A 15566-nucleotide genomic window follows, 5' to 3' on the forward strand; every position below is an offset into this window, starting at 1 on the left:
AAAATAAAACCTAGCAATAAGCTGTCGGTTTTAACGTTTAAAAGCGAGTGTAAAATATCAGACTTTCCGTTTCAAACAGTATTTTATTTGAGGACCTCAAGGTCACTACTGTAAGTCATTTTCCTTATGTGCCAAAAGCATGGATGGGCTCCACCACCACACCACACCACACAGCCCAGAGAGACTGCAAAACAGCCCCAACATGGAGGGCAGCTTCATACAGGAGGCAGTTACTAACCTAAAGGTTCAAAGATTAGTTTGTTCAAATAGACCTGCATACAGTATGTAGGCATATTTATTTAGAGTCTCAAAAGACCCGTAAGGGGAAACCTGCACTTAAAACCTGTAATTGGACATGTGCACAGCATTTATATCAGATAGTGTTAGACTACAGGCTATAATTCATCCAAAAACACTTTTGAATTACAGGTTGTAAATCAGGAGATGTTTGTATTTTATGTGTATTTAGTCAAAGTCCATCTATAAAATGCATCAGATAATACTTGGTGATACACCTAACAGCCACGTTTGCCTAAGGCACCGAAAGGCTGAGGACCCACTTGTCAAAAGGCCTGTCACCTTTCAAAATACACTCAAGAGGATATTAAGCTGCAGGGTTCCACACACAAAATTAACGAGCAAGTGCTTGGTGTCTTCTTGCTACCACCTTCATGCATTTTGTACACTTTGTTAGAAAGCTGACGCACCTAGTTTATAAACAGGATTCTTAACAGGTGGCTTCAGCAGAGGAGAAACACGCTTCACGTTGCACCATTCTGTGAGAAAAACAGGCCTCATCCCACGTTGCTACTGCACTACAAGAAAGACGTTTATGACTAATCTACAAAACAAAGCATTGTATTTCCATCTTTGACTACAATACTGCATTGAGCATTTTGGGTAACACTGCCAGCACACTTATATCAAAAATGAAATCAATACAATAATGAAAGCAGCACTATACCAACAGAGTACACAACTGGTAAACGTGAAAAAAACCCAGGTGAGCTCACAGCTACAGTATTCACAGGGTAGTGCAGACTAAACACAGCAAAGGGCTGTGCCAAATAAGGATACGGCAGCATTGTGTAAATTACACCCACCCTTTTACAAAGAGTGTGTTTTTTGCATGCTGACAATGAGTTAATAATGCTTTAACTTGTACTGCACCAGCTCGAAGGACAAACACAGTTTTTCTTGGACTAAAGTTGCTTTGTAAAATGTATTCACAGGATGCCCCCCTCCCTGTGCAGTAACCGAGAGGGGAGAGACAAGCAAGTTAACCAACACAATGCCAACCCATGCTTACCACAAGCAGCAGCCCACTCTTCCCTCTTTGAAGAGGAATGCTGTGACCACAGCAGTGATATTGTGCAATGAAAGTAGTCCCTTTTACTCAAAGATGTGCATAAAGTATGATTTGGAGAGAAGTACAGTGCTCTAGACTTCAATATGTTTAATATATGATACATGATCACCGTCGTACCATAAGTGAGCCATCTCTACTGTGAAACTGAAAAGCACAGCATACCCTGATAAGTATTAAGATCCAAGTTTAAAAACAGCTTTTTTGCCATATCAATTTTTATTTGATATCTAATGTCTTAACTATCATTGAAAAAGGAATAGCATATCTGTAGCACCAATAGAGATAAAGAACTTATTTTTTGTCTTAATATGGTATTTTTCTTATTTCCAAAACAGGCACATAGTTATGAGCTATTAAAAGACGGGAAGGAAGTGTTTAAAATAGCTGAAACAGAAAACTTTCAGCACTTGTTGATGACCTTCTACTCTTTTTAAGGTCTGGGCTCACATTCCTGAAATCTCAGCTGGAAAATGATATGCACTCTTCCTTGACAGTGTTTATTTGTTTTCAATTGGAAGTTTTGGGGGGGGGGGGGGTTTACCATTAACACAGTTAAAAAAACATGGTTCTAACCAAATGAAATGTCCCTAACTTTTTTTTTTTTTTTTTTTTTTTTAAAGGTTGTTTGGATCACAAATTGTACACCACTACTTCTGCATAACTCAATATGGGACATTTTTCTTTGTTACCATGGAATATTGCATGCAAAGCCTTCACAAAACACTGTAAATGACAGTGTTGTATTTCTTTAACCCAGTACTTTTGAAGCCAGGTATCAAGGTATATCAAGTATACCCATATGAGCTACAATAATGCTAAGCAAGCCAGTTTTAGTCATTTTAGTCTATCGCTTCTACCACTGCTACCTGCTATTGAATAGAATTGTAGTAGTCTGTCACTACCAAAGCCAGCTTCCAAAACAGCTGGCGAGCTAGGCAATGAGCATTAATTTTCTCCTATGACCGAAATTCATTCATGGACCACTAAACTGAATCTCCAACTCTCTGGCTAGGAGCCAACGAATAAAAGCACTGAAGCAGTGATTCAATGGTTTCAAGTTTATACTATTCAATACAAGTTTAGATCAAGACATCGGAATATCTGCTGCACCCCTGCTGCAAACACGCTCCAGCCTGCATAACCCCGTGACACCTTTACTAGCATAATGTTAACAAAGTGCCTTTACTGAACATGGAATGCAGGCCTCCTGGTGTTTTATTGTTTGTCCTTCGCTTAACTGAAGCCTCATACAGTCAGTCCATACAGCTTCTCAAGGAGTACTGTATACTGGTAGATGCTAAAGGGTAACATTTTAATACCACAGCACTTCAAGAGTTACTGGTGCATAAAAAATAAAATCCACCACACAGGAAGACATGAGGAGGCTATATAAAATAATGTACATTCAGGGATGTGACAAAGTGCCCGCCCCTGCGTATATTATCTGTTATGTGTTGCGTGTGGTGTGTTTTAAATGTTGGTGTATAGACATTGGTACACGGGATATAAACGGGTCTGTGTAACACGAGTGTTTAAAAATGTATATGTGTATTTAGGCACGAGGATAAATGCACTTCACAGTGCAAGTAAAATGTTGTAATATGTGAGCACGGGGAATGCACTTTATTAATTCACGTGCTGGGATTCAAGTGAATAATTAATTGGTAATTGAATCCCAGCACAACAGTATATATAGATGCACGTTGTCACATACTCGGGGTTGGGTGGTCGGTGAGTGTAGAACATGAGAGAAAGTAGGAGAATAACAATTGCTATTGCATGCTGGTGGGACCAGCATGATACTTGTTAATTTAGCAACTCACCGTGTCTGCCCGTGCACCGTTTTGTTAAGTGTTAGTTCATTTTTGTTTGTCTATTTATTTTGGCGTAGAGTGCCCTGTGCTGTGTTTTCGTGTTTGTTAAACCTGTTTTATTTTTCAATAAACCGGCGCCAGCAAGCGCCACCATCATTTCAACTCATCTGTCCTGTTTTGTTTATTTTCCTGCTTCTGGTCTGACGCCACCCACTCCGGCCGTCTCTGTGACAAGGGACCATACATTAATTACGCACAACATTTGACTGGCGGTGCTGTATGTCTAGTGCCTTTTTTTTTATTATTACAGTGAACTGTGTAACCTTCTGACCTGATGTGTGAAACACATGCACTGACTCACCTGTAGTTTCAGAGTTTACATTCTTCAAATAGTTTTTCTCATTGGATACAGAACTCTGGAATATATTTAATATATTTTTTTATTAAAATATCAACACGGAGATAACAGCGGAAAGATCATCTAAAAAGGAGAGAAAAATGAACATGATCCTGTCTCCCAGGTCCTGCTACTGATTGTGTTTGGCTCTTGTTACATTTGTCTAATTTAATTATAAATCATTAAGAGGCTATTGGTTTTAATTAAAAGTGTGAACCACAAGCATTCAGAGATTTGACACTGGAGTCTCCAACAGATGCTCATTCCATTAATTAGAGCCAAGATGAGAACAAGTTGTCTTTAATAATCACTTGCCAGATATTTAGAAAAAGAGATGATTTTCCAGATAACTTCACAAGACCACCCAAAACACACCTTTTGGTTGGTCTCTTTCCACTGGGGCCATGCACTTTCTCTGCATCTAGGTGTTTCAATAATCCTTATTCACACTATTGACCTTGTCCTGTCTGTCTGTCTGTCTGTCACACTACTTGGTGAAATGGATAACTGTCTTGAATTTGTACAACTCTTGAATTTTAAACAACAGACCTCTGCATGCGTGCGCACTGGTCAACATAAGGACATTTGTGTGGCGATCAGATTGAATTGCTTTTGTTTGAGGATTAATAAGGGTGAAACAGTAGTGAACTGCTCTTGAGCAAAATAAACAGCTTGTTAGACTTTTAGTTTGTTTAAGGCTGTGTTATCTTGCTAAGTGTAAATGTGACCTTTGAGTTCTTTTGATACTATACTCCAACAGGTGCATTCAACAGACATATTTCTGTCTGTATGCAACAGCAATACAAACAGCATCACTTCCATTACTTGGATTACCTTGACTCACTGAAAAACATCTGTGTTCATGTTATTTAAATCATATTTAAGGATTTTATTTGTCCTTTTCATGAGCAGGAGACGCTAGCGGAGTTTGGATTGTGAGAAGTGCTACGTGCGTGGGGGAGAGCAGCAACTTTGTCTGGACTCTATTTATTGGATTTATGACCTTGTGATAACAGAGCAACTTTTCCCTCATTTAGGCCTAGGTGAATGAGCTACAGTACCTGGCAAAGAACTCTCTACTGCATACTGACTAATCGGACTATTTCAAAATGTACTCCATTTTAAATCTTTTAATTAAACACATACATTTACTGATCTCTGGTGCATATTTACAATTACGTTTACCAATTTCTAAATCGCAATAAAAGCCTTATTATTACCTTGGCATCTGACAACGTCTATTTGTAGCGCTCTTACCTGCAGCTCTGGCTCTTAACTTTGATGTGGTCAACTACCAGATGGTATTGATCTCTAAATCAGGATTCAATTGCTTAAGTAAACAACGTTTAATTTAATATAGCGGTTTGTTTCAAATGTATGCATCTAGACACTCGTCACTGACTTTTAGTTTTTGCACATTATGAAATATACAATGGATTTTCAGAAAAAAAAAAACAGTAGAGAGTAGATCCAAGCAAATTAACGGCTCTGCAGTGAAGCCAAAACACTGGATCTACACAGAGTTCAAGACAAAAAAAGGCTTTCTTTGGCACTACCTTATTACAACAGTGGTAACTGGGGTCCGTGGCACAATAAAGAACATAACAGTAGTATGCATACTGCATAATGCATATGCAAATACAATGAAGGTTCGTCTCCCACCCCATATATACCATATTCGTTTGGGGGTATAGAGCACATAGATTGTTGAGAAATGTCATTGAGGGGAAAAAACCTTCCTAACCAAAACACCTAAAATATCTACTATCCAACGGGCCCTTATCCACCTCCACCCAGTGGGGAAAAAAAACAAAACACTCAACGCCAAGTTGAATCATCCAGAATCTTAAATGACAATACCAGTATCTGTAGAACACATCAGTGACCAATTCAGTCAGCAACAGGTGTGAGGCATAAAATGTTTCTCAGTCAGCAGCAGACCCTGTCTAAGTTGGCAGAAATACAGTAGGTGCATTCATATAAAGATCCACTCTCTAAATTTTAGATCATGACGCATAACCTTAGAAACGCTTGCTTTCAAAAAACAACGCATATTCCAGGCTGAGACACAAACAAACTTCCCAAATACAATACAAATATTAATAAGAGCACACTTCTTGTAAATCATTTACTATCCTTAAAAGAGCTTGACTAATTATGCATTTTGACAGGTTTAGTTACTGAAAAGGACATGCATGAATAGAAATAAGATAAGAGAAGTCGCCTAGTTGTCCGTGGTGAAAAATGTAGCAGGTGTGCACCTTGTCAATTATTTAATAAACAGCAGATTAAGACCCAGCCTTCAGCACCAGTCTGTCTCCCCAGTACTGCAAGTCCCACAAGCAATAAACAACTTTTCCTAAAAAATATATATATATTTTTTTGTTATTGTCACAGTTACATTTAGCAGTCATTGTGGTAGCCATGTATCACTTAGCTTGCAATTATTCATTATCAGCTTCCTGGCATGCACTTATATTTTTAGAAAGATGCTGCTGTGAGAACAAAGCCACAGGAAGACAATCTCTTCTGGGGCAGCTACAATTGCATGCAAGGTAACATCAGACATCCTTAGACAGACAGGAAATGGGCTGCCAACATGCAAGTGTTGAATATGCAAGTCTGTTCACTGGGATAGCCCAAAGAGTCCTCACTTTTGTTGCATTTCTTTTCAGTCTTTGATATGCAGGTGTATGGAGCAGGTGACAGAAGGTTGTGTGCACTAGTGTACATAACTTTACAGTCACACTAATACACAATTGCCCCCATTTATTTTAGGGTTAAAAACGATGCATTATTCAGTTTCTTTAAATCACACCTGTTTGCTACTGCATCCCTTGCTCTGGGCTATTAAAATGATGGGGCATTTTCAACAAAACATAAAGGTTTGCATGAATGCAGCTCGGACTGCTACCTAATAGCAGAGCACAACAGTTATATTCTTCATAATGTCAGATTTTTTACAGAATTAGAAGGATCTTTTATTTTTAAGAATGCAGTATAATTATCTCTTTTAATTGCATTTTTACAGTAAAGGGGAACGCTGTGTAAAACTATTTTTAAAACTAGTGAAACTGATTAAATGTGAACTGAAACAAATAGTAAGGTATTCTACCCTCATTCGAAACATTCACTGTAACATAATTTGTCTAGAACATGTGTCTTGGGTAAGACAAAGAGAGGTGAAAATTATATTTAGTCTATGCCTATTGTAATTCTTGTAAAATGTATGCAACTTTATGCATGTATGTATGTATGTATGTATGTGGGGAAGTGTATTAAAACACAGATTATAATAAATTAGTAGAGTCTCCCACAATGTGCATTGTTGCAGTTGCTGGGAAAAACAAACCTAACTTGAGTTTTGCATTGTACAGATTACTGTTCACTTCAGGCTTTTTGTTTCCTGTCTCAGGTTCAAACTCTGAGAACAAGAGCTCACCTAAAAGGGTTTCCGATCACAGATTGAGATAGGAGTGGGATGTTTTCAGTTTGGAGTTAAAATTATTTTTTAACAAAAATACAAGCATTTATGTAATTCTCAGCTTAGAAGTCCCAAATGCTTACTGCACATAATCAAGCCTGGTACAGTACAGCAACTCATTTTATTCCCTGCTGCAATAGCTGGTGTTATCTGAGATACGACTCCCTTCTTAGTTCTCAGGTTACTGGGGCAATGCTGAAGAGCAATTTAGTATGAAATAAAAGTGCTCTTATCAAATGCATTCTACTTGCTGTTTAGACTCCCTTTGTATCATTTTCGGTTTCAGTCATTAGATCCTGGTGACTGTTTAAACTCAAATGCTTGAAACACCAAAGCACCTATGCGACCTCAGTAGAGTTCTCAGAATGATGCTTAACCTCCAAGTACATCTGGTACACCAGAGTGTAAGCATTAACCTGTCCTCCTGCAACACTGTCTCTACTGAATACAAGAAGTACCACATAGAGCAAAGAAGAGGCAGATTATTTGCAGTGGCAGGTTAACATTTTCCTTCGGGTGTGTCAGATGCACTTAGGAGGTTGATTCCGAGAGGTCTAGTGAGGCCACATGGATTTAAAACACAGTCACCAGGACAAGATGACCGAAACACAATGCAACACAAAGTGAACCTACACAGGAAGAATACCAAATTGCTCTTTAAACTAATCCTAAACGAAAGAAAGACCTACAGCCTACGACCTGCCCAAGTGCAATGCAGGGAATTCAGCGCTTCAGTAAAGTACCACGTCAGAGGGGGGTGAAGCGAATGGATCAAAGTTAAAACACATCACCACTGTCCTACATGTAATTTTACTTTAAAGGCCGCTTCTGAAGAGAAGTGTTTTTAAGACACTCCAGGCTGATCAGCATTCAAGTTTTCAATTCAAGAGGCAAAGGGGTATGCACGAATAGAGAATCTCAATTCAATGTGACTAAATGAAACACACACCATTTTAGTCTGGATTGTTATGCCCATTATATCATGGATGGCCCCCTTACTGTATTTGTTAATATCAAAACCAGAAGGACAAAGACACTTTTACACAACTGACAATAAAATAAAAATGCATAATTTCCCTGTGAATAAACAAATGATAACAACCTACTGTACAGCACTGTGTTAATATATTTACCCCAGAAGTTACAAACGAAAAACGACAATAGCTGTTTTCACTGATAACCTTTCAGATCTGAAACGGCATTTCTGGAATCTTAGGGAATCCAGGCCCAGCAGTGGTTATTTGTGCTGTACCCAGTCAAAACAAACATCACTACTACAGGAATATTTACCTGTGGGTAGCTCCACAAAAATTTGTTTTAATACAAGGCTTTTAAACTTTTAAAAATCTATCTGGCAACTCTGTTGAGATTGGACCTAAACAGATATTTACTTTATAAGGATGCTTTTGGATCTGAACAATGAACTACCTATCATGTGGTTATCTAATGGTTGGCTATTCAAAATAAGGCAGTCTTAGCAAGTTTTACCACAGTCCAACATTTAGTTCTCCAGGTATATGAAAAACTGGCAGTGATAACTAATCAGAAGCTGCATTCTCTCATTGCTAAATAACTTTAAATTGCTGGGTTTGGACATGACCATGAGATTGCCTAGCACAGTATTTTTCCTATCTATAACTGATAAACAGTACAGAGCGTATTTTCTTCCACATAATTTCTGACTCCACATAATTTGTCTTACTATGTCTGAGTGGTTCTTTTTGTAAATAAAACATTCCTTCTATGCAGATATCAAAGGTCTAGCCAGGAACATGAACAGAATCTTTTTTTTTTTTTTTTCTTGGGGGAGCGAAGACATTAAACTTTAGCATTGTCCCTGACGGTCTCCCTGCTCGGAGTGATTGAGCAAGTCAGTAAGAGAGCAACTCAAAACACAGTCACCCTCATCTCTCACACTGTGAGCAATCGCGGCGGTAAAGAGCCTGCACGGCACCAGCGTCCAAGTGTTTGTGAGAACATTGAAAACAAGCTCCATCCTTGCAGCACAGTTCTCCAGTTTAAGTGAACCAAATTCTAGGGATGCGTTTCCTCCATCTGTGGTTGACGTTACACAGACCACATGTGACAGAGAAAGGGGTTCCAGGGCAGTAGCTGCCTTCATGGAAAAGAACAGCAGTGTAACGCCCACCCCAAATTGTGAGACAGTGTGTGAAGGTGGTAAACATGTCAGCTTTTATTAACTGACTAGATTTTTCTCCATGAGGAGATGACCTGGGAAAATAATGTTATCATTTTAAAGTTTGTTTTAAAAACAAATCATGAATTGATGCCGTTGATATTGAACATTTCTACACCCTCGGTCTTCCTGAAATGACCTGCATGATTTCCAGATGTTTTCAGTTCCAGTACATAAACACTAAAAGAAGCATCCAGTGCAGTGTTGCATGAGGTGCCAGCTGCAGTTCATCCAGAAAAGGAGTTATAACTGAAGTTTTAAAATCCATTTTCTACTTCTTGTTAGAACAAACAACACCATGTGTAATGCAACTGATAGGATGAGAGAAACTAGCTTTTTTTATGATAAATACTAAAAATATATATACAATATAATGTTTTGTTTTGTTTTTTTAATATTTGGAATATGCAGATATCTCAAAGCTTCCTGGTGCCTAAATCACTTCTTGGGTTGTAGTTCAAACGTACTCCAATCACATCATGTGCACTACAGCAAAGCCAGAAGGCAACAGTTATGCAGCTTGCATTTTAACCACATGCAAATTCCGAACACAAAGTACCAAAACATTCACAGCACAAAAAAAGGTGGCCCATAACAATGTTAATAAAGATAATACATTAGCAAAGAAAATTAATTTGAAAGCATTGGCTAGCACTATATCTCCACCCCCCAGCTAGAATTGATGCACTATCCCCATTGTGTGTCCCAATGGCCAGCTGTAGCCCTGACGAAATCTGAATCCACACCCTGGACCCACCCTCTTGCATGTGGCAAGGAAGTGAAAACTGGCAGCCAGTCCACATCCTGGGCTGTGATGTAAAATTATTTACAGACATCATACAATTGCATTAAGATAATGTATGAACTGCTGACTCCCTCAGCGGACAGTCTAACAATGTGCTTTAATAAGACAGACAATCTTAAACATTTTGCACTTCAGTTTGGTTCAAACAGAGAGCGGGGTTTAAAACCATTCCTTCACGTCATGTGACTTTTGCTCACCACAGAAAAAGGTCAAAATATCCATTCTCTAGTCAGAGCACACTGTGTTAAATTGGGCGAATGAAACTGCCTGCAATCATCAGGATAAAATGCAAGGTGCAATGAGTAGGTTTAAAATGACACACCATGTAATCAAATTCCAGTACAGTGTACTTAAGAATAACTAGTGCAAACAGGAACTGTAACAAAAACATGTGTAGTGCAGGGTGAGCCATGCAAATTCCACTGGCAATCCCAGATTCTATCATGGATGGCGACCTTCATGGAGCTACTGCAGGATTAGAGAGGAAAGTCACTGGGGCTACCTCATTTTCAGTTTAGAAGTCCTGATATACATACAAAACACAGGTATTGCCATGTTTGACTACCTATGCAGAACACACTCACTGGAAATGTTTGTATTATAATTTTGACCCAGTTTAGATCAAGTGCCCCCCCCCAAGTTTACATCCCACATCAAGAAAAACAAAAAGTTTGACAAATCATTAATAACAGCACTGAATTCGCTTGACCTTTATGTGCTTTATATTTGAAATGTTTGCTGCAAGTGGCAGGTAGAATCGAACTCAGCTTTCTTTCAAGGCAGCAAGCACATAACATCCTCTTCCTACCAATCAAAATGCTGTTTCAGCCGGCGCGTAATATGAACGACTGTAGATGCCACCGATTAAACTGCTGTTTGCACGCAATCAGAGCGGGAGATTTACTTTTCTGTGGTTAAGGCATGGGCACTTACATCAGAATATGTTTATTTTCTTAAACACCTACTTATATAAGTAATTAACACAATACATAATACAAACCCCAGCTTGTTTCATTATTAAATTTCCTGTAATACTTGGGTTAGAATTCACTGCGTCACACTTGCATGTGGAAGTGTGTTGAAATCCTTATGATGTTCTCGCTTACTCCCTTGATGTTACAAAAAAAAATAACTTAATACAGTATCCCGTGGTAATAGTATGCATTTATGATCATAGTGACCTTTTCCATAACACACACTCTGCCGTCGGGCCTGATGGCTATGTACTACTTTATTTGTATGGATAACACTCAAATTTGTACTGGGACCAATGCTGTCAGAATTTACCCAAGTTTCCCAATATCACTTTTACAAACTAATGTCAAACTTTGCATCAGTATTTGTTAACACTCTTTAAAAAAAAAAAAAAAAAAAAGAAAAACTGAAATAAAATTAAACGAAGTTGGTGTTCAATAAATACCGACATCATCTAACACTTAATTTAACACCAGATGTTTAGCACCGAGATATTACTGCAGATAGTAACACAATACACACACACGTTAACTTTTTATAATAATAATAATAATAATAATAATAATAATAATGCTTACCGATTTAGGTTTGTTTTTACTGTCGTCTTCATTCTGTTTTCTTTTCGCGTTTTTGTTGGGGTCCTCCCCACCTGCAGCTTGTGGCGGGTTCTCCATAATGAATGCCGGTGTGTGTTATAAAAATTACTCTCAGAAACAGTTTGGGCAGGTTCTGAATCATCCATTCACCAGAACCATGTTAATTAAGCCATGAGATCCAACAGTGTTGATAAACACAAGGTAATTCACAGTGCCGTGCTTCCAAGAACGTTGTTATTTTTATCAAGTTCTTAGCAGAACTATCCAAAAAGTTCATAGACGTGTGAAGGATCAATAGTCAGACTTGTATATCTCTCAAACTTAGCCAACTAAATCCAGTGGCACCGTCTGCCTTGTACTCAACGGACAGTGTCTTTGCTGGAAATTGAATTACAGCCCTGTCACTGTATTACACCACAATGAAAGAAAAAAAGAGAGAAAAAACGTTAAAATACATTTATTTTTGTAACAATATTGTGTAATAAACTTTCTCCCGAAGTGTGTGACCCGCATATCAATGTAATTGCTCGCAGGATACAACAAACTGCAGCGTTTATTTTCTACAGCCTTTTTGCCGAAACAGTAACACTTTAACAATGAGGCAAAACGTTGAAATAATACGAGAACTGACGTGATTACAGCTAGTACTCGCAGCACTGTAATGTAAAGTAACAGCTAGTGTACTAATATGCTTCAACTCTTCTTTGCAAGAAAACAAACTTGTTGGTTATTATTGTAATGCAACGAAACAAACAAAAAAAAAGATCAGTTGGTTGTTAGGTAAAGCGACTGCCATATGATTTACAGTATTAAAAAATATGTAACCTCTTGTGACTTATTTTTTATTTATTTGTATATATAATTCTTAACAGTTGTATTTAGAAATAAAACTGAGCTAGGTCCCTCTTGCACCGCACGTGTTATTGTTGCATAATACAATCTTGTACAGTGCCTGCATATTATTTTTACACCAAGACTCCAGCTGTTCATTATTATTATTTAGTATCCATATAGAAAATACCCAGTTAAACAAAACTCAAGAAAACCCACCCGAAGCTTACCATCCAACTAACCTTTGGTGCCAGACCCACAGAAATCCCGCCTCCTCTCTTCCCATTTCACAATAGGCACAAAAAACAGCAACTCCTCGTCGATTGGTCTCTGGGAGTGTCGCTCAGGGGTACAGCTGAAGGGAGGGGAGGAGTCTGTTTCGACAGTGAGGTCAGGCAGCTGACATCGCCTCCAGGAATACCAGACACTCATTTGCTTGTTTATACTAGTGATATAAACACTTGACCATGCTACAGTGACAGTCTTGGATTCCCTGTTACTCAAACTCAAAATGTAACTTAAATAAACTCTTCAAAAATGTAGAAAAGGGCTGCATTGTACAAAGAAAAACACCTCGCTGTTTTGTTTTTCGTAGGATTGGCAACTGGACCCATAATTCCGGGACTCTTTTGTCGGGTTTTTTTTTTTTTTTTTTTTTTTTTAACTCAACTCTAAACCACATATTAATTGATGTAAAATCAACAAGTACAGTTGATATGAATAGCGTGAGCGGCTTAAATAAATGTGTTGAATTGTTAAATTGTTGGATGTATTAAAATCGTATGACTTGAAAATGTATATGGAAAACAATATCTATCAAAATAATGTAATTCTGTAGTAGAGAATTTTGCATTCACCCGTCCTTTCTCGTTTTATGTTGTGGTTAAGTTTCTATTTATTTAATACTTCTGCATGCATCACACAGTCTGGCCCCAATCAGACAAATACAGCAAAGCAGCAAGCTGTAAAGGTCTGACTGTTGGACCCGCACAGGTGTGTGCTTTTGGTAACTAGTAAACTTTAATCATTGCTGTCCTACACATCACTTGCAATTTTGTGAAATTTTAGCGTAAAGTCCGTGGAAGGCAAAACGCGCTGTGATAATTATTTATAATGAGGTGGACTTTTGCCATCAAATTTATGTGAAGTAATGTTAGTTCGAATATTCAGATGTTTCTTGCAATTAATAAAACAATAATTACGGTACGCCTTGCCGCTGTTTTCACCTCCCACCAAACCTTCGCTCGTTGCTCAACCAAATTTGTGACGCATGCCAAAATGAAATCTGATACGAATTTATTGGTTGCCAGTAGCAGCTAACAGAAGCAGTATGAAGAAACAGAATGACAACGCGCTAGTGGACTGTGTGAGTGAATGGAGTGCATCCCCAGTGGATGAAAAGCAGATGAAATAAGTCCTGGTACGCATTAAAATAAGTCCCGGTACTACCGGCAGAATTTCAGCTCTGGGTCAGTGTACACATGCATGGCACTGGAGGTTATTTGGAAACATCAGAATTATTTATTGTAGCCTACACGTGAAATCTATAGCACAGTATTGTTAAAAAAAAAAGTGAAGGGGATAAATCTATCCTTTGGGGCTGGGGGTGTCTGAGAGTCTGTGACAAGGATGGCTTGGTGACATCAGACCAGGAAATATACACAGGCTCAGCACTGATGCTCATGTTTATTAAATAAATAGTTTAAACAAAACAAAAGACTTTCACAGCACTAAAACAAAACGACAAGTTGGCCAAAACAGACAATACACGGCGAACAAGTAACGTGCTGGGGTAAAGCCAGCATGAGTAGCAATTGTTTCCTTGATTATCTCTTTAACTTACCTTCCTCCTCTGAACAAAACCCAACCTTAATTGAGAGGTTCTTGCCTCTTTAATATAGCTGTGCCTGAGCTCGATTGCTTGTTAATCATTAAGTCTGGCTCAGGCACATTCTTCACGTGAACTGATTTGGCAAGAAAGGCAATTAACCCTTCCCTGCCAACCTAAAACAGCCGTGCACAAATACATACATTATAAATAGCAGGCCTAAGACACAGATCCCCAGAAGACACTGACCAAAGTGGTCCCTATTCCATTATCTTAACAGTTTTGACCTAAACAGTGGTGATCTAAAAATGCCACTTCAGTTTAAACCTTTAATAAGAGGCTTCGTTGTGTGTTAAGGTTATCTCAAACAAGTGACCTGATCTTTCAATGTAGGTGAAGTGCCCATGTACTACTTTATTGAGGGAGTTATTGGCATGTTATTTGCCCATAGGGGGAAATACAAGCCATAGCCTCTTTAGTACGCTGAGTCATTTCAAATATGTAAAGAAAAAATGACCTTGTGATCTTGACGTAACCAAATGGAAGTCCAGAGGTCCTCTGTAAGATTGTAGGAAGTGGATTACAGGGCAAAGCAATTCTAAAAATAGAGAGTCTCAAAGAGAAAGTGTTCCAGGGTCATTGCACTGCCGTCAGAAACCCCCGGCTCTGAAACTAATCTTGGTTTCAATAAATTCCTAAATAATGTAATAAAATCAGTAGTTGCTTCCACTGACAGAACACTCATATAAATAAGCTGCACCGCAGAGCCTACATTTGTTTTTCTTTCAAACAAACAATAATCAAGAAATCTAGCGATGACATATGTATTTATTATGTATTTATTTGCATGTTTTTTCCCATGCTTTTACTTATGTACACATTACCCTGTGCAAATACTTTCTGAAGGGTGGTGTACTTGCATAGTGCATAGGAAGTGTGAAAAAATAATGCATACGTACATATTACAAGCCGATGATTCCTATTTTTAATTTACATTAGGACGAACCATTGCTGTGTTCGTCTTTTAAAGACTTTTAGAAATCTGTCTGTTAAAAATAGTGTGCTGAGAATCCAATTTTGTTTTCGTTCTGAGGCCTTCTTCTGGCTTCTCAGATGCACAGCAGATGGAAGTTGTGTTTTGGGATGGGAGAGTGCCACCTCTGGTACCTCTCACCCAATCATAAGTAAGTGTTCGTTTCCAAGCAACACACGTAGTAGTCCTGACAGAAGTGGAACTCAGGGCCTTCTGCTTTGTCAGCTGTCCCACTTC

The 15566-nt window shown here is 38.4% G+C and overlaps 1 protein-coding gene across 1 annotated transcript in view; it reads right to left on the reverse strand.

The window, feature by feature from the left end:
* diaph2 (diaphanous-related formin 2) overlaps nucleotides 1-12737 on the reverse strand; it is a 448520-nt gene extending 435783 nt beyond the window's left edge. Inside the window, exons 1-2 of the mRNA XM_041253971.1 lie at nucleotides 12699-12737; nucleotides 11620-12041 (exon numbers count right to left, since the gene is read on the reverse strand). Of these exons, the coding sequence (XP_041109905.1) occupies nucleotides 11620-11715 (96 nt within the window). The 5' untranslated portion in view covers nucleotides 11716-12041; nucleotides 12699-12737. The remainder of the gene's footprint in view (nucleotides 1-11619; nucleotides 12042-12698) is intronic.
* Nucleotides 12738-15566: the final 2829 nt, after the last annotated feature.

Source organism: Polyodon spathula, chromosome 7 (assembly GCF_017654505.1).
Source record: "Polyodon spathula isolate WHYD16114869_AA chromosome 7, ASM1765450v1, whole genome shotgun sequence".
NCBI lineage: Eukaryota > Metazoa > Chordata > Actinopteri > Acipenseriformes > Polyodontidae > Polyodon > Polyodon spathula.